The 26800-nt window shown below is 48.7% G+C and overlaps 1 protein-coding gene across 11 annotated transcripts in view; it reads right to left on the reverse strand.

Moving 5' to 3' along the window:
- GATAD2A (GATA zinc finger domain containing 2A) overlaps window positions 1-26800 on the reverse strand; it is a 414177-nt gene that overhangs the window by 19505 nt on the left and 367872 nt on the right. For all 11 annotated transcript variants that reach the window (XM_086946846.1, XM_086946840.1, XM_086946844.1 and 8 more), the window contains exon 9: window positions 7864-8162. In XM_086946846.1, coding sequence (XP_086802972.1) covers window positions 7864-8162 — 299 coding nt within the window. The remainder of the gene's footprint in view (window positions 1-7863; window positions 8163-26800) is intronic.

A 26800-nucleotide genomic window follows, 5' to 3' on the forward strand; every position in this document is an offset into this window, starting at 1 on the left:
GATGTGAAGATAATAATCTTCCTAATCAGTAGCCGATGTAGTGATCCGAGTATTGGGGCGATATAGGGACATAGTCTGTGTGTGAGGGAAACTGCGCTGCTGTCTTTATTGTACTGCTGATCTGCGTGTGAGTGAAGAAAACTTGCACTCCTGCTGGCTGTATTCTAACATGTGGGTGTGTGTGTGCGTGTATGCTTGTGTGTATGTGTTTTGTTTTGACCCTGCTCTGCTTATACTGTCCCGATTGTGTGCGCGGGGAAGCAAGCACTCCCCCTAAACTCATGCTGCACCTGCTGTGTTAGAGGGAAGCTCACCAGCTACTGCCAAAGCTATGCTTTTGAACTGCTTGTGTTAGTCAATAGTGGTAAAGCCTACTCGCAATATAAAGCCCAAATTAATGATCTTTTGGAGTGCATGCTTTTAATGGCGCTCTCTACTGAAAATCCAATCTTCCAGGCTATGCAAATTGTCCTTTAAAATGTGGGGTCCACCTCTAGCAGAAACTGCAAGCACATCCTAGGCGCCAGAATTTCAGGATTTCACATACTTGCAGCTCAGGGCTGTAAATCGTGCGAAATCGACAACCTATTAATGGAACTTCTCTCACTCAGGCTCCGAGGCAGGTGAGGTGGAGAGTAGGAGAGGCGAGGCACAGGCTCCGAGGCAGGTGAGGTGGGGCTGAGGGGAGGCTAGAGGTACCCAAGACGTAGAGGGGTGGAACAGACTGAGGCAGGTGGGGTCCGAGGGCAGGAGAGGGGTGGGTGGAGGTAGAGGGGTGGTACAGACGGTGAGGCAGGCAAACACATGGCAGGAGCGGGGTGGGTGGAGGTACATGGTACGGTGGAAACTGTGAAGCAAGTGTATATAGGGTAAGATTTGTTGGGTGGAAGTAAAGGGGTGGGCCAGACAGTGAGGGTATATGAGGTCAGTTAAAAAAAAAGACAGCGCAAGCAAGACCTAAAAGACGTACAGCAACTTCATCAGAGTCTGGCTTACTTCACTCAATAATCGAAAATCTCACGAATGTCAGACTTTACAATAATTAGTAGCATGAATGAAAAGAGCTGGGGGGAAAAGCTGTCACACTAAGCCAATGTAGCCCCCATAAGGTCTAAAATCAAATATCACCTGCACATTGGTAATCTTACTATTGGTTACTTTCATACAAAACCACTCTCCCACAAACTGTTTCTCGGGCACACTGTAGACGCTGACGGCATTGTAACAGTGAGTCCAGCAAATAATTGTGTACCCAGCAAATGGTTATATATTATTAACCCCATGAAGAAATCTGTCTCATATTATAACTGCCAAACAAGATAAAGCAATCGTTCCAGGCACACGTTCAATTGACGTCCATTTGCTCGCTCCTACGACAGCAAAATTACATTTTAAAGCGAGAGCAGGATTATGCACGACTCTGACAAGATCCAGAGCCTATCACACTGCGTTTAGGCAACTTTGCCAATAAAAAAACGCCGCTTAAAATAATAAGCACTTGTCTCGGTCCAAGGTTTAGACACTGAACGGTCTCAAAGGTGCACGATCATTCATTTCACACCGCGGTCAAGATGTTTAATACCAGTTTCCGACGCTTATAACACGAGTGTGGACACTATCAGTGAGATCTTGATTTACTTTAACCAAATTTGTAACGTATGGTTTCTAATCATTTAATGCTATCATATGTGTCTACGTCACCTATGAGGACTTGGATAATCTAAATATTTCATATGAACTTTTTCGGCCGCATGTCGATAGTCCTCGTATAGGGTGGGGACTTAAAGATCAGCAGAGAGAGGCAAACGTGTGCTAAAAGCATTAGGATGTAATCATCCCCTAACGCAGTAGGGAGGAACAGACAGGCTGCCACTGCCTGCGAAGCTTGGGTGATTGGGAAGGCTACGGTCAAGATGAGGGAGGCTAAAGTCAGAGGAGATCTACTTGGACAGTGGTTACCTGTCCTCGTTCTTTCCTTTCTGTTTCTTCCCCATGGCGGCGGCGCTGTTGGCTTCTCGTGCTCTCTACCCGGCTTGCGCTATTATGGTTTGTGGTCTCTCTGCCCTCAACCCACGGCCCGGCACAGCCACACTGCACATATGGTAAGGAGGAAGCCGAAAACTGCGCATGAGCCTCAGCGTCTCCGGTGCGTGCTGATGACGGAACCGGGAATCCAGCGCTAGCTGAGACAGATAGAGCGTCCTCCGCTCAAATGCTGACCGCGGTGTATGCCCTACGCTGGAGCCCCGTTTCTTATGACTTTAGAAGATAAACCAGGCAGGGAAAGAACAGAAGGAACGAGCCGTGTGCACGTGCGCACCTAGCTCAGGTTTCGTCAAAATCCTGCGACAATGCGTGCGTGGTGCAAGTGCTGTGACAGTGTTTGAATTGAAACAGTAAAGGATCGAGGTCTCGAGATAACTAGATTGTGTCGCCATGTTTGGTGAGGCAAGTGCGCATACCATTTCCAACTAAATTGGGTTTTCTGTTAAGCCGTGGCAGGGCCGTTGTCTACAATTTGAACAGGTTAAAGTTGTGCATTACCAGTGCTGGCATAGTATACTGGGCAGCAGGTAACTGTTACACCTCCGAAAGCTTTTCACAGAGGTTGACGGCTGTGCCTGGCTTTTAAGAGCCTGCTTCTCTCCGTCACATGACACTGACCAACTCGAGATGAAGCTATAACAAGCATTATCATAACTCGTACCATGATGCGGGTATCTGCTCTGAAATGCACACACAAGCGGGAGGGGGGCGGGAAACACACACACGGACAGCGAAAATACACGGAGAGCGGGAGGGGGGCGGGAAACAGACAGGGGGCGGGAAACACACACACGGACAGCGAAAATACACGGAGAGCGGGAGGGGGCGGGAAACAGACAGGGGGAAGAAGGCACGGAGGTAAACAGCCACGATCTTACCTTCACTGCGAAGGATCGAAAATGGCGGACACAAGCTCCGAGATTTTTTCGGATTTGGGGGCGTGGTTTTGATGTTCTGAGTGACGGACAACGTCACTGTCTAAAGAACATCAAAAATTACGCCCCCAAATCCGAAAAGGACGGAGCTTGTTTGGAGTGACGCATCTCTCCTCCAATGGCTGGCCTCCGTTTAGGAAGCCAGCCAATGAAGGAGAGATGGGGCACGGAGGCGGGACCTTCGGCGCTACTCAGACTCATTAAATCTCCGGCCTAAGACTGCGCAAGCGCAGCCTTTTAGGCCTTCGACCTAAAAACAGTCACCCACGCTCTGGTCACGAGCCGACTGGACTACGGAAACACCCTCTACGCCGGCACCACCGCAAAACTCCAGAAAAAACTACAACGCATCCAGAACGCCTCAGCCAGGCTCATACTTGACATCCCACGTAAAGAACACATCTCTGATCACCTGAAAAACCTCCACTGGCTCCCCGTCAATAAGAGGATCACTTTCCGGCTCTTAACCCACGCACACAAAGCACTCTACGAAATCGGACCCGAATGCCTCAACACACGACTATCCTTCTACACCCCCTCCCGCCAGCTACGATCCTCCAACCAAGCCCTTGCTAATGTACCTCGCATCAACAAAACCACCATGGGAGGTAGATCCTTCTCCTACCTAGCGGCTAAAACTTGGAACTCACTTCCCACTCACCTTCGCCTTACTCAGAACCACCTAGCATTCAGAAAGCAACTCAAAACGTGGATATTCGACAAGCGCCTTGAGACCCTCTGGGTATGTAGCGCGCTATACAAATCTTTTGACTTGACTATGTTTGGGGGGGTTGCTGTGAGTTCTAGACAGTAGCCATGTTGTATATTTTGTCTTACCCATCTGTCTGTTGTGATGGAATTCCAGACAGGTAGGAACTGTGATAATCTACCCCCCACAGGAGTGTAAAGCTGTAGGGGAGGCAGAGGGAAGTCACTGTTTGGGAGTGGAAGAGGAGCGGTTGTTGTTATTACCTCTACCTCTTCCTTATTATTGTTGCCTCTGTATCCTCCTCTAAAGTAGCCTTTGTTAGAGGAGGTCTGTGTGTGAGTCTTAAAAGATGATGTTGTATCTGTGCCGGTCTGCTTGGAGCCTCATCTATAAAAGGAGCGGCGAAAAGAACTTCTAGTCTGTGTGGATTGTAATGCACCCATAGACTTAGCTGTGTCCGTGTCTTTCTTCATCTTTTCTAGTGTGTTGGCGACTTCCGGCCCGAACAACTGGTTCTGATTGAAGGGCTGGTTCAAGATGGTAGTCTGTACCTCTGGTTGAAAACCTGGATGTGTAACCATGCATGACGTCTGAGTGTAACACTAGTATTGACTGCTCTGGATGCTGTGTCAGCTACATCTAGTGCACATTTAATTGAGGCATTGGATATTAATCTTTTAAGAGCTCTGCTGCCTGATCTTTGTATTGATCTAGGAGGTGCTCCATTAGTTTTTCTAATTGGTCGTAGTGAGCCCTCATAGTGTGAGAGTAAGGCTTGTGTGTTTGCTATGCGCCATGTGTTTGTTGCCTGCGCAGCAATCAGTTTCCCTGACGCATCAATAACTTTAGATTCTTTGTCAGGTGGGGGCGTATCACCAGAGGTCTGGGACTTGGCTCTTTTACGTGCATTAGACACTACCAAAGAGTCTAGTGGCAGATGTCCCGTAATATAGACTGGATCAGATGGTGTTGGTATATACATCTTTTCTATTCTTGGACTTAACACCCTACATCGTACCGGGTCTTTAAATATGTCTGGAGCATGTTGAATGACTGCTTTGATCATGGGTAGTATTTGCGTAGACCTTTGTGACTGCTCAAATGTGTCCAGTAAAAAAATCCTCATCAATGGCATCAGAGTGCATTGGAACCCCATGGTAAAGGGCAGCTCTATTTAATAGACTATTAAACCCAATACTATCTTCTGCAGAGGAAGGTTTTGTTGGGTAGTACGGAGGATCAGGAATGTCTGGCACATTGTGTGGTGGAAAACCATATATGTCGTCATCCTTAGGATATTCCGGATTGACATCTTCATCTAAAGGGTATGCATGTGGCTCTGGTACGTCATTCCCCCCACCTAGATCATACTCCTCGTCAGTGTGGTGTGATGATGCTGGAGATTGAACAGGAGAAGCTATAGGTTCAATATAAGGAGGGATAGGAGAGGAAGAAGGTGAAGGAGAGGAAGGGTGCATTGGAGAAGTTGCACAATCCTTTTTGGCAGGAACTACAGGTAGAAGTGGTGTGTCTGCTGGTCTCTTCTTGTAAGGAATTGCTTCCACATGTCCAGTTTTTGGATTGATATATAAACCTTTCTCTGTTTACGATCTGGTCTAAACAGTTCTTCCGCCTCTACAATCTTCGGCGATTTCTTCGGTGGCGATAGGGGTTGTTTAGTGTTTTTTGCTTTAGGAGGAGTTATAGAGTCCTATGGCAAATTTTTCGGTGCCGAAGGTGGTTTCGGCTTGGTAGGCTTGTTCGAGGGTTTAGGTGTCTCTGTATCAGGCCTTGGAGTCTTTGGTACCAATATTGGAGATTTCGGCGTGGAGACAGGTCTCGTTGGCCCTGCGGCGCAGGACTCTGGCTTTCCATCTTTATTTTTGGAACCGGAAGGTTTCGGAGTCGAAGTTTTCAGATCCGGAAACGTTTTTGGCTTCGGCACCTATGTGTCTTTTGGTTTGGGCACCGAAGGGCGTCTTGGCTTCGGTGTCGAAGGAAGTTTTGGTGCCAATGGAGGAGGTGGAATTGGCACATGTGGTTTCTTCGGTGCCGAGGCACCGGAAGGCGTAGTCTTTCCTCGGAGCCGAGCCCGAAGGCGGGGCCGTCTGAGGGTAGATTTCGGTCTCGACTGGGCCCCATGGGCGGAGTGCCGACCGCTGCCTTTGGCTTGGGTAGTGTATGTTGTGCAGGGGCAAGAGTACTCACGGGCTGCAGAGATGGAATAGAGTAGTCTGAGTCCTCTGCCCCCGATATGATCTGGAGATCAGGCGAGTCTTCCTCGGCGAAGAGTGGAGCCTCATCCTCGGAGATATCTTCGAGTGGATCCTCGTCCCTGGAGACGTCCTCTCCGACGATCTCCTCCTCAAAGATGGCCTCTGGTGCTGGCGCTGATCTCATCTGTGTCGACGGGCCCTCTGATCCCGAATGGTCTTCTTCGATCGGAAGGAGGCACAGGCTGTGCAGGTCGACTCGTCGTGTTCCGGCGATAGATAGAGGTTGCAGACCTCGAGATGATCGCTATGAGGGAATTTTGCTCGACATACCGGGCATCTCTTGAATGGAGTTCTGTCCATGAGGCGTAGGCCGTTCGGTGCCGATAGGCCCAACGGCCCGCGTTGACGCACCGGAATGTAGCTGGTGATGTTGAAAAGTCTATTCGATGTCGAAAATGTTTATATAAAGTGTCACGCTTCGAAGTTGCGAAAAAGTCTTCTCTAGCCGGAGCGGAAAACTTTCATCCGAACCCAGTGGCGGAAAAAAACAATCCGAGGCTGGAGTCGATGACCATGCGCAGTATTGTCCAAGGAAGGAGTCACCTATCTCGTGACTACAAAGACTTCTTCCAAGAAGATAGCAACCTGCAATCATCCGAGCCCAACACCAGGTGGCGATCTATTGCAAAAGTGTGCGATCTGCAGCTCATATGCCTCGAACATTATGCTTGTAAAGTGTTACAAGTCATCTCCTATGGTAACCTATGAGACAGACAGCCTTGCAATAGTGAAAAAGGAACTGCACAGTATTTCACTATCAGGACATGTAACACACCGGTACACATCCTACCTTTCACCCACATTGCCCCCTGCCCATAGGGGTGTCTTGGGCCTACCTTAGAGGTGTCTTATGTCAGGGAAGGGAAGGTTAGTGCCTGGCAAGTGGGTGCACTTGTCGGTCGATTTGGCATTACAAACTGTGTGCTGTCACTGCAGTACCAGGTCTGAGAACACTTTGAAGGCTACTTGAGGGGTTGGCACAATCAGTCCTGCAGGTCCACTAGCAACATTTGGTTTACAGGCCCTAGGCACACACAGTGCACGGTACTAGGGACTTAGTAGTAAATCAAATAAGCTAATTATGGAAACACCAATCAATAAACACAATTTACAGCAGGAACACTTCTACTTTAACACTGAACAGCAGTGAGAAGGTGCGCAGACACTAAACCAGCAAAAACAAAGTCCAGCACACCGTCAAAACAAGGAGGTCAGAAAGCAAAAAGACACGGGCAACACGCCAAAAGATGCCAGGTCTAACACACTTCATAACACTTAGTTGAGCATACAGAATCAGTGCCTGAGTGCATATGGGGTGGTGTGCTTGGTAGCCCATTTGATGCCGTGCCCAAAAGAAAACTCGCACCACCATCACCACAACCACGGTTTCAAATTTCGACATCACCAATAAATACTTCAGTATTGCTTACACCTTTGCCTACATATTTCTTCCTGCACGTCAAATCACTTCTACAGCCATCCTCTGATGACAGCTGATACCGCTAGCTATCCAATACAACAGCTATCTAGGACAGTTTGTGTCAGCAGAGCTACCAAAAACCAGCTCAGAGGGGCCAAGCTCTATGCAACACACTGCTCTAGCATTAATCTGGGGATACCTTAGTTGTACAGCCTTGGTACCTCAGCTGGGGGTACCTTAGTTTTACAACCTTGGTACCTCAGCTATGCAGGGGTACACTTTTGCTCACCCTCTTCATTCATGTGACCTTCCAACAGTACCTGTGCAACTAAGCTCTTTGTGGGAGGGTGCTTTCTCTGTGGACATGAGAGTGGGTCAATAAGCTACATGGAGAAAGGAGCACTATAATTCTGTGCATAGAATATGGTTTTCAAGACCACTGCAAAAAAACTAAAAAGTTCCCAGTCATGTACTTACTGTTCGAACCTGCTTCAGAGCATGATGCTGTGCTATAGATTCCTGCTTGGCTTGAACGGAGGCAGCAGTCTGCTGAAGTATTCGTTGTTCAATCTCCTGTTCCTGTTGAAGGGCCTTCACAAATGCAGCTTTTAATCGGTTGGTGTGTTCTGCCTTCAATGCCTTTTTTTGGTTTGAGGCCATGCACGTTTCACACATAATAGTGCCGTTCTTCTCCTCCCTCCAGCGGCTAGTGAAGTCAGTTTTACACTGGGCACAGCAGTATGGTTCGTGGAAGGCAGCTCCAGTTGAAATTCTGCCTGTAAAGCATGAAAGAACATTTGGTATCAAGGGCAAAAATAGCAGAGTTCATAAAGCTCCCATCCAATACCATTCCAAGGCTATCTCTTAAATCAATACATAATAATTATCACAAATATTGTGGATGTTCAATGGACAAAGATCATTCTGCTGCTCAGATGTTAATACATGGGTGTGAGAAAAGACCCCTTTTTAGAGGGTATGCAGCATTTTTTTGCAGATTTTCATTTATGGCTTTTAGACACTGGGACACTGTGGTCCAGTGTAGCATTCTTATTCTAGAAGCTATTTTCCGTGTGAAAGGCTGTGGCTGTGTTATGACAAAATTAGAGTGCAGATAAAAATATTCAATCAGGTCATGTTTGGGTCCAGCTAGAAATATGATTCAACCAGTATTAAAATGAAAAATCCATAGTTAGATTTTTAATTAATGTTTTGGGGAAAGTAACTTTTAAAAGTTAAATTTTCCCAGCTTGAAGCTCCTGGAAGTTGATTTGCATTAGCCTGACAACTCTGTCAGTGCTTGATCTTAATGTGGTGTGAAAAGTGCTCCCAGAGTTTAAACAAAGGTCTCAGAGTGGGAATGTGTTTTCTCCCTTATGCAGGAAGACCAGTTAGGGTGTATCCAGGATCTCTAAGAAGGATGGCTAACAACAGCAATCAGTAACATAACTGCCATGCTCTAAATATGGAAATAAAGATAATCCTTTCAACTGTCTTAGGAAACTCGAGCTCCTTGAAACTGGACATTTTTGATTAAGTCACTGTATCCGAGCGCCTTCCTGCAGTCTCTAACATCCGGATGGACACAGCGATACCGAAAATGAATTGTGACAAGCATGGATATTGTGCCACATGTAAATATAGGAATTGCCCCTAAAGATGAGGGAACACAACAAGTAGGTCTTTTTGCATTCAAATGCCCAACATTCACAAACCGATCCTTACAAAAACAAGCCTCTGTGAAACCACGGATATCCTGTTTCAGGACATTTGTCTATAATACTCTTCAACTGTATGTGGACTGACATAACAGCAGCCCCAGCCTGACCAGATAATCCTGGCATACAGACTTTCTAGAAAGGTTAGAACAATAATTCATACAAATTACATCATATTTGTCAAAAAGGGGAGGACGATGGGTGAAAGTAAGGTCTTTCAGAGGCCAATAGGTTAATATGTGTGTAGGAGAGTAGGGTCTGCAATCCTATGATCACCCAGACTTTTTGCTTTTGTTTCACTGGTTTACGACTTTCTTGGGCTGTGGGCCTGCCAATCAGACCCACAGCCTAGCTGATCTCTCGCTAAATTGATGTGTACCCTAAGTGTATTACCCAATTGAAACTGGGCCACCTTGTCAGACCCTGTAACTCAGGGCATCGGTGTACCCAGGGCCTACCAGGGGCTGAAGCATGTATTATGCCACCCCTGGATGGCCATCTAAATCTGACACAACTGGCTGCATGACAGCTGGGGCAACGTGGCGTACTCGCCCGTTGCTATAGGTATAGTATTCCTATATCTAACCCTAAAATGGACACCCGAGTTCCTATCAGTCACTCCTATGGCAGGCCTTGACAATCCTGAAGGCAGAGTGCGTGGAATCGTGTGAATTGGGCTCTGGCACGAGCCGAGCCCGGTTGCAGCTTGCGGACCCAAGACCCAATGGTTGTTCCATGATAACGCGCACCATTGGTAACTTCGGTATCGAGTTATCAAGACATGTCGAGTAAGGTGTCATACGAATCGGGATGCGGCCCCCTCACCAATGCTGGCGACGAGGGACACGACATGTACGTAACGTAACTGTGAACCCCAGTTAAAGTTAACTGAAGCCTCAGCTCCACAAAATGGATGCTGCCACCACAGACACGAGTCTGACCTCCTGCTGCTGGGAGTCCTTCCAGCGAGGAGAGCTCGGACAAAGGGTTTCCTGTCCGGGGCGGTGTTCGCACCATCCCAGACAGGGTTTTGTGTATCCTGGGTAGGCAGGGCTTTACAAGAAGGTGACTGCGGAGTGGCACCCCGGTGCTCACTACGCATCTGCCGGTTAGAACCAGTTCCAGGGGCGCGCAGCCCCTGACCTGGGGAAAGTCCGGCAGGGGAGAGGGGTGTAACTACCCCCTTCCTGGTCCCACCCCTAGGGCAGGACCTAGTCATGTACCCACCCCTTTCTTTAGGATAAAGGCCGGAGCGGGGACCCTTCCAAATTCGATCTTGGAATCAAGAATACTTTCTACGAAAGGACTTCGAGACTCTTCTTAAGATTTCTCCCTTGTGGCTAAGGAGTAGTCACCCTGCGTCCGCAGGCACCATCTAAGAACTCTGCGGTTTGCTGCAAGTCCTTCCTCAGGAATCCGACTGCCCAGCTCGACGAGAACTGGCTTCCCTGGCACCTCTGACCTCTACCCACATCGTAAGCTCAGCTGAGATCTGTGGGTGCGACGAGACCTCGAGGGACCGGCCATCATCAAAACCTGCACGCTTTCTTAACCAGCACGACCACCGAAGGAATCCTCTGGTGAGTGCTCTGGGGTCCGAGAAGGCCCGACCCTGAGCAGCTCCAGCACCAAAGTGCTGCCTCCCAGCATCTCCACGATCTGCGTGGGGCCCTTCTGCTTCGCTGTTCAGCACGTTGTCCGATCACTAGCCTCTGGCTTGTGACTCTTTTGACGACAACCGACAACCAACGCTGCTGGTCTGGTTGCTCCAGACTGGCCTTTGCTCCCTTCTGCGAGAGGAGCACCCCGGACCCTCCTGGTCCACTCAAGACGCCATTTTAGGCCCACCACATGGCCCTGAAGTCTGCCAAGGCTTGTTGCCCCAATCCTGGGCCCAGCGACGCCGACAGCATCAATCTTCGTGGGACAGCTCGCACCTCCATCCTGGTCGCCGACAACGCCTCCTGGTCCGTGAGACTGCAGAACCTAGCGCCGCCCACTCACCTAGTCAAGGTGACGATCATCCGGTGCCCTCCTGGTACCCTCTGACTACTGGCTAGTAGTTATGAACTTGGTCCCCTCTGCTTTCAGGTGTCATCCATCTCTGATCCAGGCTTCGATCTCTACGAACTATCTACACTGGTCGCCAGCCAGCAACTCCTTCCTTCCGGCTCCTGGCTCGTCAGCGAAGACTCCCGACGTCTGTAAAGACTTGTGCAGCCGCAGCCCCTGGGCTAGGTAACTTCGGCATTTCGGTGCCCGCATAACCTCCTTACTGAAGGGTCCCGAGTCCATCGCTTCCGACTTGCCTTATCGGGTCCGCCCGAGACCACTAACCTTTCCGTGCCCTCGGGCACTTGTATTGATTGTGCCCTTGAAGTATTTTCCTAAGAGTTTTGTTCTGTGCTTAGTACCCTTTCCTCATAAAGAGTACAGGGCTGTTGTGATTCTAATAAATACACTGTTTATTTTCATAACACTTGTGTGGTGTCCTTTCACTTGGTGTTCAGGGGGTATGTGATGGTATAACAGCTGGCTTAGCACGCCCTCTAGAGTTTAGCCCGAAGACTGCTCGTATCCACGCTACTAGGATAGCTGGTCTAAGGTGGACTTACAACCAATCACCATAAGGGTCGTTTGGACCGATGCATAGTGGTCGCTAGAATAGTGAACACTGCATATCGGGCCAACTTCTCACAATGTGGACCTAGAAAAGCCTGTTCCTTTTACCAACTAGGCATATTTGAACATTACAATGATACTGTACCAAGAACTGGATCAACAGCACTTCAATAAATAAAAAAAAAGGTCTTGCACATGTCTAATGAAAACCAGTTGTGTGTCACTTCATCGCAATAAATCCTTCTATATTTGCTGCAAGTCACATAGTCAACTGAAAATATTCACTAAAGACAACATGCACTGCAACTTTCAGGTTCTTGGGATAACTCATGTTCTCTTCCAGGGGATACTCATCGATAGTCATAAGCACTGAATAGTCCCGCCACATGTGGGGGATCAGGGAGCACATAACAAATATAATATATATGGATGTTTAAATCTGTAAAAAGTATGTAGTACCCTGAAAACATCTATACATATGTACACACACCTACATATACACACACACCTACATATACACTTGTACATACATCTATACATACACACATTTATCTAATCCTTGCTAAGGCTCAACAGTAGAAAACTAGACCTGATGTGACAAGACAGGAAATTCCCTTTTTAATTAACAAAACATCAGCACCTATTCAGTATCCTTTCATGAAAATGTCAATCCCCCCCTGTGATTGTTTAGCCTTTATTTCTTTTTTTTGTAATCTTTTTATTGATTTTATACAAACAATACAAAGGCATCATACAGTACAGTTATACCCACACATGTAGACCAGTGCAATCCAAGATTCAACTTACTGTCATTTCTATATGACTCAGCAATACACCCATACATCATATTAAGGCAAGTAAATACTTCAGTGTAATATTGCACATGTGAGAACGACTCTGCTATTCACTCTCCCACTCCATCTTCTAATGTCTTCAAATATTCAGTAAAATAACTCCAATAGTCTTTTGTTCTAGATTTCAACGGTAGTCCTTCCTCAAATGTTAGAAGCTTATCTCTACAGCTCGACATATCTCGCAACCAACGAGTTTTCATAGGCACCTTTTTACTGTTCCAACATTGTGCAATTTGTCTTTTAGCTAGCAACAGTGATACAGCGCAAAATTTACGTCGATTGGCTTTGACTAGCAGTAATATACCCAGCAAGCAATTTTTAATCGTGCACTCCAATTCAACACCCACCATCTCAGATAAGTTAGCTACTATTTCTTCCCAGAAAGTTTGTACTTTCGGACGGTCCCAAGCCAAGTGTATAAAATTTGCTCCCTCCCCTCCAAATCTTTTGCACACATCTTCATCTTGTAAGCCGTATCTATACATTTTATTGGGCGTGTAATATGCCTGATAAAGGAACTTGCAGTGTAGTATACGTAGATTTCCGTTAGATGCAAGTATTTTCACTAATGCACATGTCTGTTGCCATTCACGCTCTGTTAGTGGATCTGCCAGTACTGCATCCCACCTTGTCTTAGCCTTGTCAGTGGTGAGTGGTATTTCTGCTTGTGCCGTGGAATATATTCGACACAAGGTGCGACAAGTCCTGGGTCGGTATTATAAATTGCAGCGTATTTAGACTCTCAGGTTCGTTGGGAAAAGTGGGATAGTGGTCCTTCAAAGCCCTCTTTAGTCTGTAATGTGTAAAGTGAAACATTTGCGTCTTGTTTTGTATGTATTCCAGATCCCCTATATCTCTAAATCTGCCGTCTTGGAACAGATCACCCATTTGATTTATTCCAGGTTGCTGCAATAATGACATGCCCACTTTGTCTCTTGTAACTGATAACGCTGAATGGTGGTGCAGTGGCATTGCTGGTGCGTATAGTGGGGTTTTGTTTGCCAACTGTCCCAGTCTCCTCCAAGCCTCTACTGTGGTATCAATCGTATTTATGTTAGTTGCATGTAGTGGTGGTCTTATATGTGTTAAAATCGCCGTCAATGGTATCGGGTCTGCGTCCCCCTCTTCTACCGCAGTGTGCGTAAGGTACGGCACCTTGTGATACCAGTAAGCAGCATATTGCGCTTGTGCGCATAAATAGTACAAAAGAAAATCTGGCACCACAAAGCCCCCTCTATCATATGGAAGCGTTAGCATTCGGAGGTCTATGCGAGCTTGTTTACCCACCCATATTAACTGCAATATCAGTGTTTTCATTCGTCGGAACACTTCCCCAGGAGGAGGAATAGGTATTTTACTAAAAAGGTAGAGGAATTTAGGTAAGATATACATTTTTACTATCGCAATGCGATCCGCTATCGATAGTGGTAATTGTATCAAGCGTTTGACTTTGTCTTCCAGTTTGGAAATTGTGCACCCGTAATTGAAACTAATCACTACTTCCGGGTTTCTGTGGAACCATACCCCCAGATAACGTATTGGTTCCGTTTGCCAGTCTAGAGGGGGAGTCTATGTTGTGTGGTGTAGACGTATCTGTTAGGGAAATGATCGATGATTTAGACCAGTTTATTGTCAGCCCGGAGTGTCCCCCGAATTTGACATACTCTCTCAACAGTGGATTTAGATGGTCTTCTGGGTCCCCAACATACAACAACATATCTGCATATAATGAGATGTGGAGCGGTCTGGATGTGAACCTCAAGGCCGATGTTTTGTACATCTGTCTAATCCGGCAAGCCAACGGGTCGAGGGCTAGCGCGAATAGCAGGCGTGACAGTGGGCACCCCTGTCTGGTACCACGTTCAATTGAAAAGGCGTCTGAAATGTATCCATTGATTCGGACTCTAGCGCTCGGTTTTGTGTATATGAGGGACACCCATTGTACAAATCTAGGGAATCCCATTCTCTGCAGAATGGTTAGTAAATACCGCCACTCAATAAAATCGAACGCCCTGGCGGCGTCAAGCATCACCGCCACCGCCTTCGTGGAAGGTGTAAGATAATGGGAAAGGGCAAATAGCGTCCTAGCGTCTATTTTAAATTGTGAATCGTAATCTGCATTTTAAATCGTAAATCGCATCTGTGGCTACAGGCATCTAGTAAACGCTGATTTAAAAGCTGACTAGCATCTTTATTTTACACGCACTGCCTGTTTTTCACTCACCTCCCCCTTTCACTCGGTATTTGGCGCCGCACCTCCCCGGTCCACCGCAGCTTGCACTGTTTGTGTGGAGGGAGTCCTGGCAGTCACAATACTACCGTACCCTCACTTCCTGTGGCCCGAGTTTGGCGGCCATTTTGGGGGTAGCGCTCTAGTCTTCGGCAGCCTCCGGCTGTCATAAAAAAACACCATGCAGCGGGCGCGCCAGCGGCGCGCCAAAGGCAAGCCCGTCTGAGCCCGTCCGCGCTCGACCCGGGCTCAGGGCCACCCCCCTGCCCGATTCACTCCGGACAGGGTGACATAGATATGACAGGGTGACATAGATCTAGCAGGGAGACGCTGACAATGCTTGATCCACTGGCCGGTAATGCAACCTGCCCACGACTAGCACCCAATATAGCATCCAAGGATAAGAATCCCTGCCCAAACTGTCTAACTTGTCTGCCGTACATAAACCCCCTCTCACTCGATGTATTATCAAGATCTGACCTGGCCACAGTTAACAGCCACATCCTGCCAAACAATACGCCTCATCCAGAACAAGGAAACAGACCTAAGGGAGAGTTGAGAAGCGGGTTACTAAATGTTAGATCCCGCCCCAAACATGCCACCGAGATACAGTTGCTGATCGAGTCCAGCAACCTGGATATCCTGTTTCTAACAAACATGGACGGTGGCTGGACTCGAGTCAGAGCTGGGTCCGGCATGTCCAGTGGGGTATAAGATTCTTCACAACCCCAGGCCTAAGGAACGAGGGGGAGGAACAGGAATCATTTTCAGGGAAGAACTGAACATCGCTATGTTGGACTTAGATATAGTCTCCTGTGCTGAATTTCTTGGAATATCGATAAAACATGACTCGGGTCACTGCCTCACTGGCCTGATCTGTTACAGGCCACCAGGGTTCATTAATGTTACGCAACAGCAGGAACTGATCGCTGTCATTAACAACTTAACACTTACCCATAGCAGATTACTAGTGCTGGGAGATTTTAACCTATGGACGAACGGCAAACTAGACACAGCCTTCCACAACATCATACAATCCTGTGCCAACCTAGGGTTAAAACAATGGGTTACCACTCCCACTCACAGGGAAGGAAACATTCTTCACCTAATCTTCGCAGAAGAAGATCTCATAGCCATGGGAAAAATCCAACCAGTGGGATGGTCAGACCATTTTCTAATAACATTTAACATCCACACCCGGGTGAATATAAGGCCTGCAAACATACAGGTCAGAACCTTTATCAGCTGTGACTGGAAAGGACTAGTAAAAAAAAGGGGAAAAGGAGAATGCCCTCTTTCAGCTGCAGACCCTGTTTAATCCAGAGAATGACATTTCCGTGAACTATCGCTTGCTCTGTGATCATGTAACCAGGAAGCTTGACCATATTGCACCGCTGAAAGTAATCGGGAAAAGAGGCAATCCTTCTGCGCCCTGGTATACGGAAACACTGAAAAACCAGAAAATAGTCTGTAAAAAGGCAGAAAGGCAATGGAGAAAAGATTACAAAGAACAAAATAGACTACTCTGGAGGCTGACAATAACAAAGTACAAACAAGCATTGGAAATGCAATAGGTCTCGCATTAGAAAAGTTGGAGTTATTGGTCTTGTAAATGACATATTGTATTTATTTGTTGGTTTTTTAAAATTGCTAAATTGATGGCTTTGTCATTTACAATGCCAATAGTTATAACTTTCGCGAATGTGACACCTATAGCATTTGGAATGCAACAGGTTTTGTATTTACGTGACTTAGATGGCAGCTCTGGTCGTTAGGCCACATCTCTAGAGAGCAGGAGAGTGCAGCAGGTGAGAGAAGCACAGCAATGCAATAGGTCTCGCATTAGGAAAGTTTGAGCTATTGGTATTGTAAAGGACACATTTTTTATTGATGTGCTTGTTTTGAAAATAGCGAATTAATAGCTTTGTTATTTACAATGCCAAAAGTTTTATCTTTCGCAAATGTGACACCTATTGTAACACAATATGTGTTGTGAGGGTGAGTGAGGGTGAGGGTGAGGGGTTGAGGGTGAGTGAGGGTGAGGGGTTGAGGGTGAGTGAGGGTGAGTGAGGGTGGAGGGGTTGAGGGTGAGTGAGGGTGAGTGAGGGTGAGGGGTTGAGGGTGAGTGAGGGGTTGAGGGGTTGAGGGTGAGTGAGGGTGAGGGGTTGAGGGTGAGTGAGGGTGAGGGTGAGGGGTTGAGGGTGAGTGAGGGTGAGGGGTTGAGGGTGAGTGAGGGTGAGGGGTTGAGGGTGAGTGAGGGTGAGTGAGGGTGAGGGGTTGTGGGTGAGTGAGGGTGAGTGAGGGTGAGGCTGAGGGGTTGAGGGTGAGTGAGGGTGAGGGTGGGTGAGTGAGGGTGAGGGTGAGTGAGGGTGGGTGAGGGTGGGTGAGGGTGAGTGAGGGTGAGTGAGGGTGAGTGAGGGGTTGAGGGTGAGGGGGTGAGGGGTTGAGGGTGGGTGAGGGTGAGGGGGTGAGGGTGGGTGAGGGTGAGGGGGTGAGGGTGGGTGAGGGTGGGTGAGGGTGGGTGAGGGTGAGTGAGGGTGAGTGAGGGTGAGTGAGGGGGTGAGGGGTTGAGGGTGAGGGGGTGAGGGTGAGTGAGGGTGAGTGAGTGAGGGGGTGAGGGTGAGGGGTTGAGGGTGGGTGAGGGTGAGGGGTTGAGGGTGAGTGAGGGTGAGGGGTTGAGGGTGAGTGAGGGTGAGGGGTTGAGGGTGGGTGAGGGTGAGGGGTTGAGGGTGAGTGAGGGTGAGTGAGGGCGAGTGAGGGTGAGTGAGGGGTTGAGGGTGAGGGTGAGTGAGGGGTTGAGGGTGAGGGTGAGGGGTTGAGGGTGGGTGAGGGTGAGGGGTTGAGGGTGGGTGAGGGTGAGTGAGGGTGAGGGGTTGAGGGTGAGTGAGGGGTTGAGGGCGAGTGAGGGTGAGGGGTTGAGGGCGAGTGAGGGCGAGTGAGGGCGAGTGAGGGCGAGTGAGGGCGAGTGAGGGTGAGTGTGGGTGAGTGAGGGTGAGTGTGGGTGAGGGTGGGTGGGTGAGGGTGGGTGAGGGTGAGTGAGGGTGGGTGTGGGTGAGTGAGGGTGGGTGAGGGTGAGTGAGGGTGAGGGGTTGAGGGTGGGTGAGGGTGAGGGATTGAGGGTGAGTGGGGGTGAGTGAGGGTGAGGGGTTGAGGGTGAGTGAGGGTGAGGGGTTGAGGGTGAGTGAGGATGAGGGGTTGAGGGAGGGTGAGGGTGAGGGTGAGGGTGAGTGAGGGTGAGGGGTTGAGGGTGGGTGAGGGTGAGGGATTGAGGGTGAGGGGTTGAGGGTGAGTGGGGTTGAGTGAGGGTGAGGGGTTGAGGGTGAGTGAGGGTGAGGGGTTGAGGGTGGGTGAGGGGTTGAGGGTGGGTGAGGGTGAGGGTGAGTGAGGGTGGGTGAGGGTGAGTGAGGGTGAGTGAGGGTGAGTGAGGGTGAGTGAGGGTGAGTGAGGGTGAGTGAGGGTGAGTGAGGGTGAGTGAGGGTGAGTGAGGGTGAGTGAGTGAGGGTGAGTGTGAGTGAAGGTGGGTGAGGGTGAGGGGTTGAGGGTGAGTGAGGGTGAGTGTGAGTGAAGGTGGGTGAGGGTGAGGGGTTGAGGGTGAGTGAGGGTGAGGGGTTGAGGGTGAGGGGGTTGAGGGTGAGTGAGGGTGAGGGGTTGAGGGTGAGTGAGGGTGAGGGGTTGAGGGTGAGTGAGGGTGAGTTAGGGTGAGTGAGGGTGAGGGTGAGTGAGGGTGAGTGAGGGTGAGTGTGAGTGAAGGTGGGTGAGGGTGAGGGATTGAGGGTGAGTGAGGGTGAGGGGTTGAGGGTGAGTGAGGGTGAGGGGTTGAGGGTGAGTGAGGGTGAGGGGTTGAGGGTGAGTGAGGGTGAGAGGTTGAGGTGGGTGAGGGTGGGTGAGGGTGAGTGAGGGTGAGTGAGGGTGAGTGAGGGTGAGTGTGAGTGAAGGTGGGTGAGGGTGAGGGGTTGAGGGTGAGTGAGGGTGAGGGGTTGAGGGTGAGGGGTTGAGGGTGAGTGAGGGTGAGTGAGGGTGAGGGGTTGAGGGTGAGTGAGGGTGAGTTAGGGTGAGGGGTTGAGGGTGGGTGAGGGTGAGTTAGGGTGAGGGGTTGAGGGTGGGTGAGTGAGGGTGAGGGGTTGAGGGTGAGTGAGGATGAGTGAGAGTGAGGGTGAGTGAGGGGTTGAGGGTGAGGGGTTTAGGGTGGGTGAGGGTGAGGGGTTGAGGGTGGTTGAGGGTGAGTGAGGGTGAGTGAGGGTGAGTGAGGGTGAGTGAGGGTGAGTGAGGGTGGGTGAGGGTGGGTGAGGGTGGGTGAGGGTGGGTGAGGGTGGGTGAGGGGTTGAGGGTGAGTGAGGGTGGGTGAGGGAGGGTGAGGGAGGGTGAGTGAGTGAGGGTGAGGGTGAGGGGTTGAGGGTGAGTGAGGGTGAGGGGTTGAGGGTGAGTGAGGGTGTAGGTTGCAGTACTGCGGAAGAGCGGTGCGCATTGATAGGTCACGAGACCTAAAGAGAGCCTCTAAGAATGAAAACAAGTGTCAGAATAGCCAGCCAAGTAAGAACTATCCACTCTAGAATGAGCTGTGCCTGTCAGCGATGTAGAACTGGCAGGCAATTACATGAGTAAGGTAACTTGACCGTGCTGCAGGTCGAAGAAATCGATAATGATTCTGTGGCTCAGGAACTCGTGACTGCCACTTGAAGAAATATGCTCCAGCTGCGAGGAGAAATAGATAAGATTATGTGGCCTAAGAACTCGTGACTGCCTTTGAAGAAATCTGAAAAACAGAGCTCCCGCTGTGTGCAGAACACCGCTCTGCACGGGTAAAAACTCAGTCCCAGAAGGAAGACAGCGGGTAGAACGTTCGCTGAGGCCCAACAGCTGAGCGCACATTAGGCGGGAGGCCGCCGAACGCTCTGGCAAGAGAGTTTCCGCTGAGAGGAATCACTGTGTGGAGATGTGAGCCGGGGGATGGGGCGGAGCGGGTAAAAAAAAAAAAAAAGGACGGAGGGAAGGCAGATAAGGGGAGGGGGGAGGAGAAATGCGACACGGCGGGCAGGGGAGGGGGCGGAGCGGGTAAAAAAATAAACAAAGAAGACGGAGGGAAGAGAGAGAAGGGGAGGGGGGAGGAGAAATGCAACACGGCGGGCAGGGGAGGGGGCGGAGCGGGTAAAACAAGACGGAGTGAAGAGAGATAAGGGGAGGGAGTGAACTGATGTGCACGCGCTTTTAAGCTCAATGCGCATGCGCATTGAGCTTAAAAGTCACGGGCACTGCAAGGAATCGCCACGATTCCTTGCAAGGTGGTTCAAGAATGGATAAGCCCCCATAGTCTCGCAAGCTCGATGCGCATGGACAGGCGAGACCTAAAAAGAGATTGCCACAGCCAAAGCAGAACATTTTGCAGCCATTATTCTAAAGAGCTCCAATAAGTCACGCGACATCTTCAAGATAGTAAAAGAACTGTCCCACCCTAATTGCGCCAATAGCAATATCAAACATTCGTAGGAATTATGTGACGGTTTGGCCTCCTTCTTCCAGGAAAAAATTACTAAATTAATAGAGAGTATGGAGGATGCCCCCACTTCCTTAGCACAGCACCAGAGCAGCATGGAGTACGGGAAGAAGAGAAGGAATGGATGGGCACCGAATGCCAAAGGCCATCTTGGACAAATTCAATACTCCCGCAGAAATAGAGTTTGCGCAAATAGCCCTTAACATTTCATCTGGATCCCCACTAGATCCTCTACCCCATAAAGTTGTAAAGGAATTTGGGGAGGAATTCTTTCCCGTACTCCGCCAGTTATGCGGTCAATCCCTCGGCACAGGCATTGTACCAAGGCAATGGAAACAGACCGCTAAAGAAACCGAATTTGGACCCCAGCTGCCACAAGAATTACCGACCCATCTCGCTCCTGCCGTATCCAATTAAGATCATGAAACGGCTGGTCAGTAGGTCTCTGTCCCTCTTCCTGGAAACAAATAACATCCTTGAAGAGGAGCAATTTGGGTTTAGACCAGCCCACAGGACCGATTCAGCTCTGCTGATGGTCATGGACAACCTGCGAATGAGGGCAGACAGGGGAGAATCAGCAATCTTAATTTTGCTGGACCTGTCCGCCGCGTTCGACACGTTGAGTCATGACATCCTACTGACAAGGCTGAAAACATTTGGAGTAGAAGGAGCGGTGCTCGACTAGCTGCGTTCATACCTGACAGATAGATGGCAGGCAGTGGCATTCCCTCCATACCAGACTGAGTTTGCTAAAGTTCCACATGGGGTCCCACAGGGGTCTGCGATCAGCCCAATCCTTTTTAATGTTTACATGCAACCCCTGATGGGCATCATCAAGGCTCACGGCATTAGCGTGATGAACTATGCGGATGACACGCAGCTGATGATTTCCCTTGATGGCGCCCACGCAGAATCACTTGAGACATTTCACACCTGCATGCGGGAAATGGCAACTTGGCTAAAAAGAAACGCGTTACAATTTAACAGCGGTAAAACTGAGATAATGCAAAGTGGGAAGAATCGCCAGAAGCCTGCCTGTTGACTTCTGGCCTTTAGCCTCAGATGGGCCACTGACATCAGTAAAGACGGTGCGGAATTTGGGGGTCAGCTTTAATGACAACTTAAATCTGGAGACCAACGTCAACAAACAGGTGAGCAGCTGCTTCACCCTAATGCGGGGCCTCCGAAAGCTGTTACCTCTCCTTCCAGCACAGACCAGAGCAACCGTGGTCAGGAGCACTATTCTTAGCCGCCTGGATTATTGCAACGCTCTGTTACTGGAATCTCCTGCATATTTTATTTCCAGACTCCAGAGCATCCAGGCGGCAGCAGTCAAAATGGCATTCTCTCGAGGACGACGATCCTCCACCACTCAAGCTTTAGCCGAGTTACACTGGTTGCCCGTGCATCAGAGGATTCTTTTTAAATCTCTATGCACTGTCTTCAAAGCAGCACATGGTCTGGGTCCCAAACCTTTACAAAACAAATTTAATTGGTATGAGCCCACACGGACCCTTCGGTCATCATCCACTAATCTCATTAGCGTACCTAGAATCAGGAAGGCTACTTACGGTGGCAGAGCCTTCAGCATAGCAGAAGCCCATCTCTGGAACAGCCTTCCTATTGCAATTAGAAAAACAAGTGAACTGCTGCCTTTCCGCAAAAAGGTAAAAACCTGGTTCTTCCCTAAAGCCTAACTACCCCAGAGTAACCTGTTCAATCCCCCCCATCCTGCCCTTGATGCTCAGTTCTTAGCCACACTTTTCATAGCGCCAGGATGCCCGTAGGGTTGTAGTGCGCTTTAAAAATGGCATAAATAAGTAAATAAATAGTGTTATGTGAAGTCGACCTCGTCGGGATAAATCCCGCCTGGTCGGGGAGCACCAGATTCGTCATCAGTGGCTTCAGGCGCACCGCCAATATCTTTGCTAAGATTTTAGAGTCAAAATTTATGAGCGATAGAGGCCCGTAGGAGTCACACGCTTCTGGGTCTTTGGAGGGTTTGAGGAGAGCTATTATTACAGCTTCCCTTAGTGTCGGGGGTAGCTCCGCCTTGTCAAATGCAGAACCGTACATTTCCACCATGTGAGGAGCCAGTATATCAACATAATGCTTATAGAATTCGTTCGTGTACCCATCTGGGCAAGGTGCTTTTCCGTTCGGCAGGGTTTTTATCACATCAGTAACCTCCTCAACAGTTATAGGTGCTGACCATCTGACAGCTATGCGATCGCTACATCCTCCAGATAATGAAAGATTTCCTCAGCCGAAGCTGTTGGCTGTGATCTATACAACTCACTGTAGTTATCAACAAAGCAACTCAAAATGTTGGGCGCCTGCGTTTGTAGCGTGCCATCCTCTGCTTTGACCTTCAAAATGACATTCTGCCATTTACCCTCACAAATCTTGGCTGCCAGCACTCTTCCTGGCCTGCCACCTTCTCCGAAAGATCTAGCTATGTGTTTCTTGTTAAGGTATCTGATCTCATCCTCCACCAAATTTTGATGTTGTCTCAAGTCCCCCAGCAGGGGAAGATCCTGAGTAGATTCGAAGGCATCCTCCAACTCCTTCATACGTTTCTCGCATTTCGCAATTTGCTGCCTAATATCACGCAGGATCCCCACTGTGGTACTCATGCATACACCTCTTATCGTAGCCTTAAACGCCTCCCACAAAATACCCGGATCTTCCATAGTCTGTGCATTGATCTGGAAATACTCCTTTATCGCCTTATGAATAGTGGTCGCGTATAGTGTGTCTGACAGAGCGTTTGCATTGAATCTCCACTGAAAGGGGGGCGGTGTGTAAGTTGGAAACGTGAGTTGTAATTAAACAGGATTATGATCTGAAAGTGTCCTGGGAAGAACTTTTATGGCTTGTAACCATAATGCGATGTTGTCTGTGCCCAACCAGTAGTCAATACGTGATCAGCTGTTATGTAATACATTGATATGCGTCGCTCCTAGTATGTTTGGGTGTGCATGTCTCCAGAGGTCTGTAAGTGACATATCTGCCAACATATGTCGTAGTTTTGTTCTGGCCTGTTTGTGTGGTTCTGCAGTGTTAGTTGATCGATCTATATTATCCTCAAGTGCTACATTCCAATCACCTCCCCATATAATCTGCGTGTCTAGTCATGTGTTCCCAAATATCCTGAAAAAACTCAGGTGCATCCACGTTCGGTCCGTATACATTAACCAGCGTTAGCCTCTGTCCACGTAGTGTGCCTGATACTATAATGTACCTGCCATTTGGGTCTCGCACCACCTTTTGTAATGTGAAATTTGTGCCTTTCCGAATTAATGTTATTACCCCTCTCGAATATGATGAATAATTTGCTGCATAGGATGATTCTGCCCATTGTTTACCTATAGTTTGATGTGTGTCAGGTGCTATGTGTGTCTCTTGTAACAGAGCTATGTCTATTTCCCATCTATTCAAGTAGGCAAACACCTGCCTAATTTTCTTTGGTTGCGTAAACCCCCGTACATTCCATGTGAGAAGGTTCAAATGAGTTCTACCTGTACGTTTCGTATCATGTGTCATCAAGAGGAAAGCAAATATGTTCAAACATTTTAGTGCTAGCATGGACAGTCCTGCCAGGAATAGGACGTTGTGTGATCACATGTGTCAATACCACTCTCTGTTGCCTGTCATTGATCAGTGTAGTACAATTCAGATGCCTTGGTCTCGGTCTTTTAACAGTCCCCAGCCCCCTCCCGCTCACCCACTTCAGCAACCTAATCATGCCGAAGCCTCAAATCCCTCAACAACTCCCTTATTAACATAACTGATTTGGGGATCACCCTTGTAGAGGCCGCTTGGGGCAACATCTCAGCACCCAACTTAATAGATGTGGACAGCACTAAAAAAACTTTTTTTTTTACCAAATTGTAAGTCATTGGGATATCCCAAATGCCCCATATGCCCAACATAAACAATAGCCTGTGAAGAATATCTGACAATATTTCCTAGCAATACAACTTGATGTTAAAACTTGATGTTAAAACATAAGCAACCCAGTGCAGCTCCCTTCTATGCATAGTGCTAATAAGGCACCCTGGGCAGTCTATACTGCTGAAGCCAAATGTCATCAATGCCTCTTTCATATTATGCAGCGGATACAGTTAGTCACTGTTTCGATCTCCTGGTGCTCGAACACAGTCTACTTAAGTCGCAGAGTTGTAAATTATTGCTCAACAGCATTTCAAACTCAAAATCGTCTGCATCCGCCAGCAGTTCGCTACAGTACTGTCATGTACTCTTAGCGGGTCAAAAGGTGTCTTCTAGCCAAGCATGAATCACTTCTGCTCACTTAATATGGCAAACATCCTCGTTCTTTTCCCACCATGGGGGAAAAAATTACTTCGTTTAACCCAAATATTATTATTATAATGCTGTTTTATAACTCGCTCAATTACTGCCGGAGTATCCTGGCACGAAGAAATACAAAACCTTACCGCTGTATTTGAAAGCTCATGTCTAATCCAACACCATACATTTAGTCAGATTCCTGCTGTTGGTCCGCACGTTCTGCAGCTTTGTTCTGTCTTGCTATTTTTTTAACAAACTCTTGCGCCGCTTTCGGGTTCGTTAGAAGGACCACTTTTCCTTCCCACATGACCCTGACTCCAGGCTGGATACAGCATGGAGTAATTTATGTGGAAATCACGCAGTTTCGCTTTTACTGATGCAAATTCCTTCTGCGCCTGCTGGACTGCAAATGTGTGGTCTGGATAGAATTCCAAGTTGTTTCCTTGGTGGGCGATTGCTCCTTTTTCACGTGCGAGCCTCAGGATGGTATCCCCGTCTCTATAATTCAAAATTCGCGCCACTATTGGTCTCGGTGCGGCACCTGGTGGCGGTCGAGGTGCGAGGGACCTATGCGCTCTTTCCACTACGAAGATAGGCGACATTGCTTCTGCACCAAATAATTCTGTACACAACTTTTCTACATACAGTTCCATTTGGCCTGTGTTTGGTGTTTCTGGCAGGCCAGTTATGCGTACATTATTGCATCTTGAACGCGCTTTTAATTCCTCCTCTTTCGCCTTTATTACCTCCAGCACACGCTCCATGCTGGTACATTTGTTCGAGGTAGTGTGCCCATCTTCTACTATCGAAATGAGTCTCGGCCGTTTCCAGTCGTTCGCCGTGTTTTTCTAGCTTTGCGGTCATGCCATCCATTCTACACGTCAAGTGGTCCAGCTTACCATTAATATCTTGTAAGTTAGATTGGATGGCCTGCAGTATTTTCTCCATATTGCTGCTAGGTGGCAGTTCGGTGGGTGCATCTCCCTCCGCCATTGGAACAGTATTTTTTGGCGCTTTTTTGGTTTCAAACGTTATTTTCTGCTGTTGCTTGTCTGGCCGCACCATTGTCGCTGGCGGCGTTGTTACAAGCTCTGTGACTTGCACTGCAGATCTGGTTCTCCTTTGATGTGCCGCCGTCGTGGAGTTAGTGTCGCACTTCCGAGATAAGGTGCGGCTGAAAAGTATGAAGAGGAGGCGTTTTTACCGCTGGACACTATATTGTGGCCGGCATGTTACCTGGACCTCACCATTTTTATTCTCGTGCACTGTAGCGTTTGGCCGGCACTAGCAGGTTCGCTGTGTTGTTGCACGGGGCACTCCGTCCCATTACATGTCAAATGTCTCTCTGCCACTAGTGAATTTGTTCACCTTCGGTCGAATGCGCCACAGAGCACACCGACAGTCCGCTTTTCTTTGCTAATTTGGAGCGTAGCACACTCGCATATCCAGGTGCGGGTTACGAACAACTGGTTAGCCGCGATTTTATAGTTTTGCACTCAGGGTAGCATACTCTACGCATTCTACGGACCACACGATCTGTGCCTGTATGTAGTTATGTCGTGGTCTGCCACATACACGTCACCAACCTTACGCAGCGATCCTCAATATCGATGTCTCAGATCAACGTGCTAACCCTAGTGTTCGAGGCATGTGGGCTGCTGAATTCATATCTGTGCATAGATCGCCGCCTAGTGTTGGGTCCGGATGATTGCACATTGTTGTCCTGGAAGAGACAACAAATCACGAGATAGGTGGCTCCTCCCCTGGACTACAGTGCGCATGGGCATCGCCTCCATCCCCAGATTGTTTTTTTCCGCCATTGGGTTCGGATGTGTTTCGGTTCCCTCTGTCGGGACCGATAGTCATTTACGTTTCTACTTGAGACCAAAAGGTCTTTAGGCTGGGCGTCGGTATTGTTTTCGTTCGGGTTTGTCTTCCTTCTCAGCTCCGAACGCTTCCTGCCCCTCTGCGTGCTGTCGGCGCGGACGGGCCTACTCGACGCTCCAAGTTCCTGAACATGGAACGGACTCCGTTCAAGAGGTGCCTGGTGTGCACCTCCAAGTATTCACACCTCGACGTGCACCCTGTGTGCAACAAGTGTTTATCACCGGACCATGACGAGGCCAGGTGTATGGCCTGCTCAAAGTTCCGGTGCAAGAAGACCCTAAAGCATCGTCGGGCCGCT

Source organism: Lissotriton vulgaris, chromosome 12 (genome assembly GCF_964263255.1).
Source record: "Lissotriton vulgaris chromosome 12, aLisVul1.2, whole genome shotgun sequence".
NCBI lineage: Eukaryota > Metazoa > Chordata > Amphibia > Caudata > Salamandridae > Lissotriton > Lissotriton vulgaris.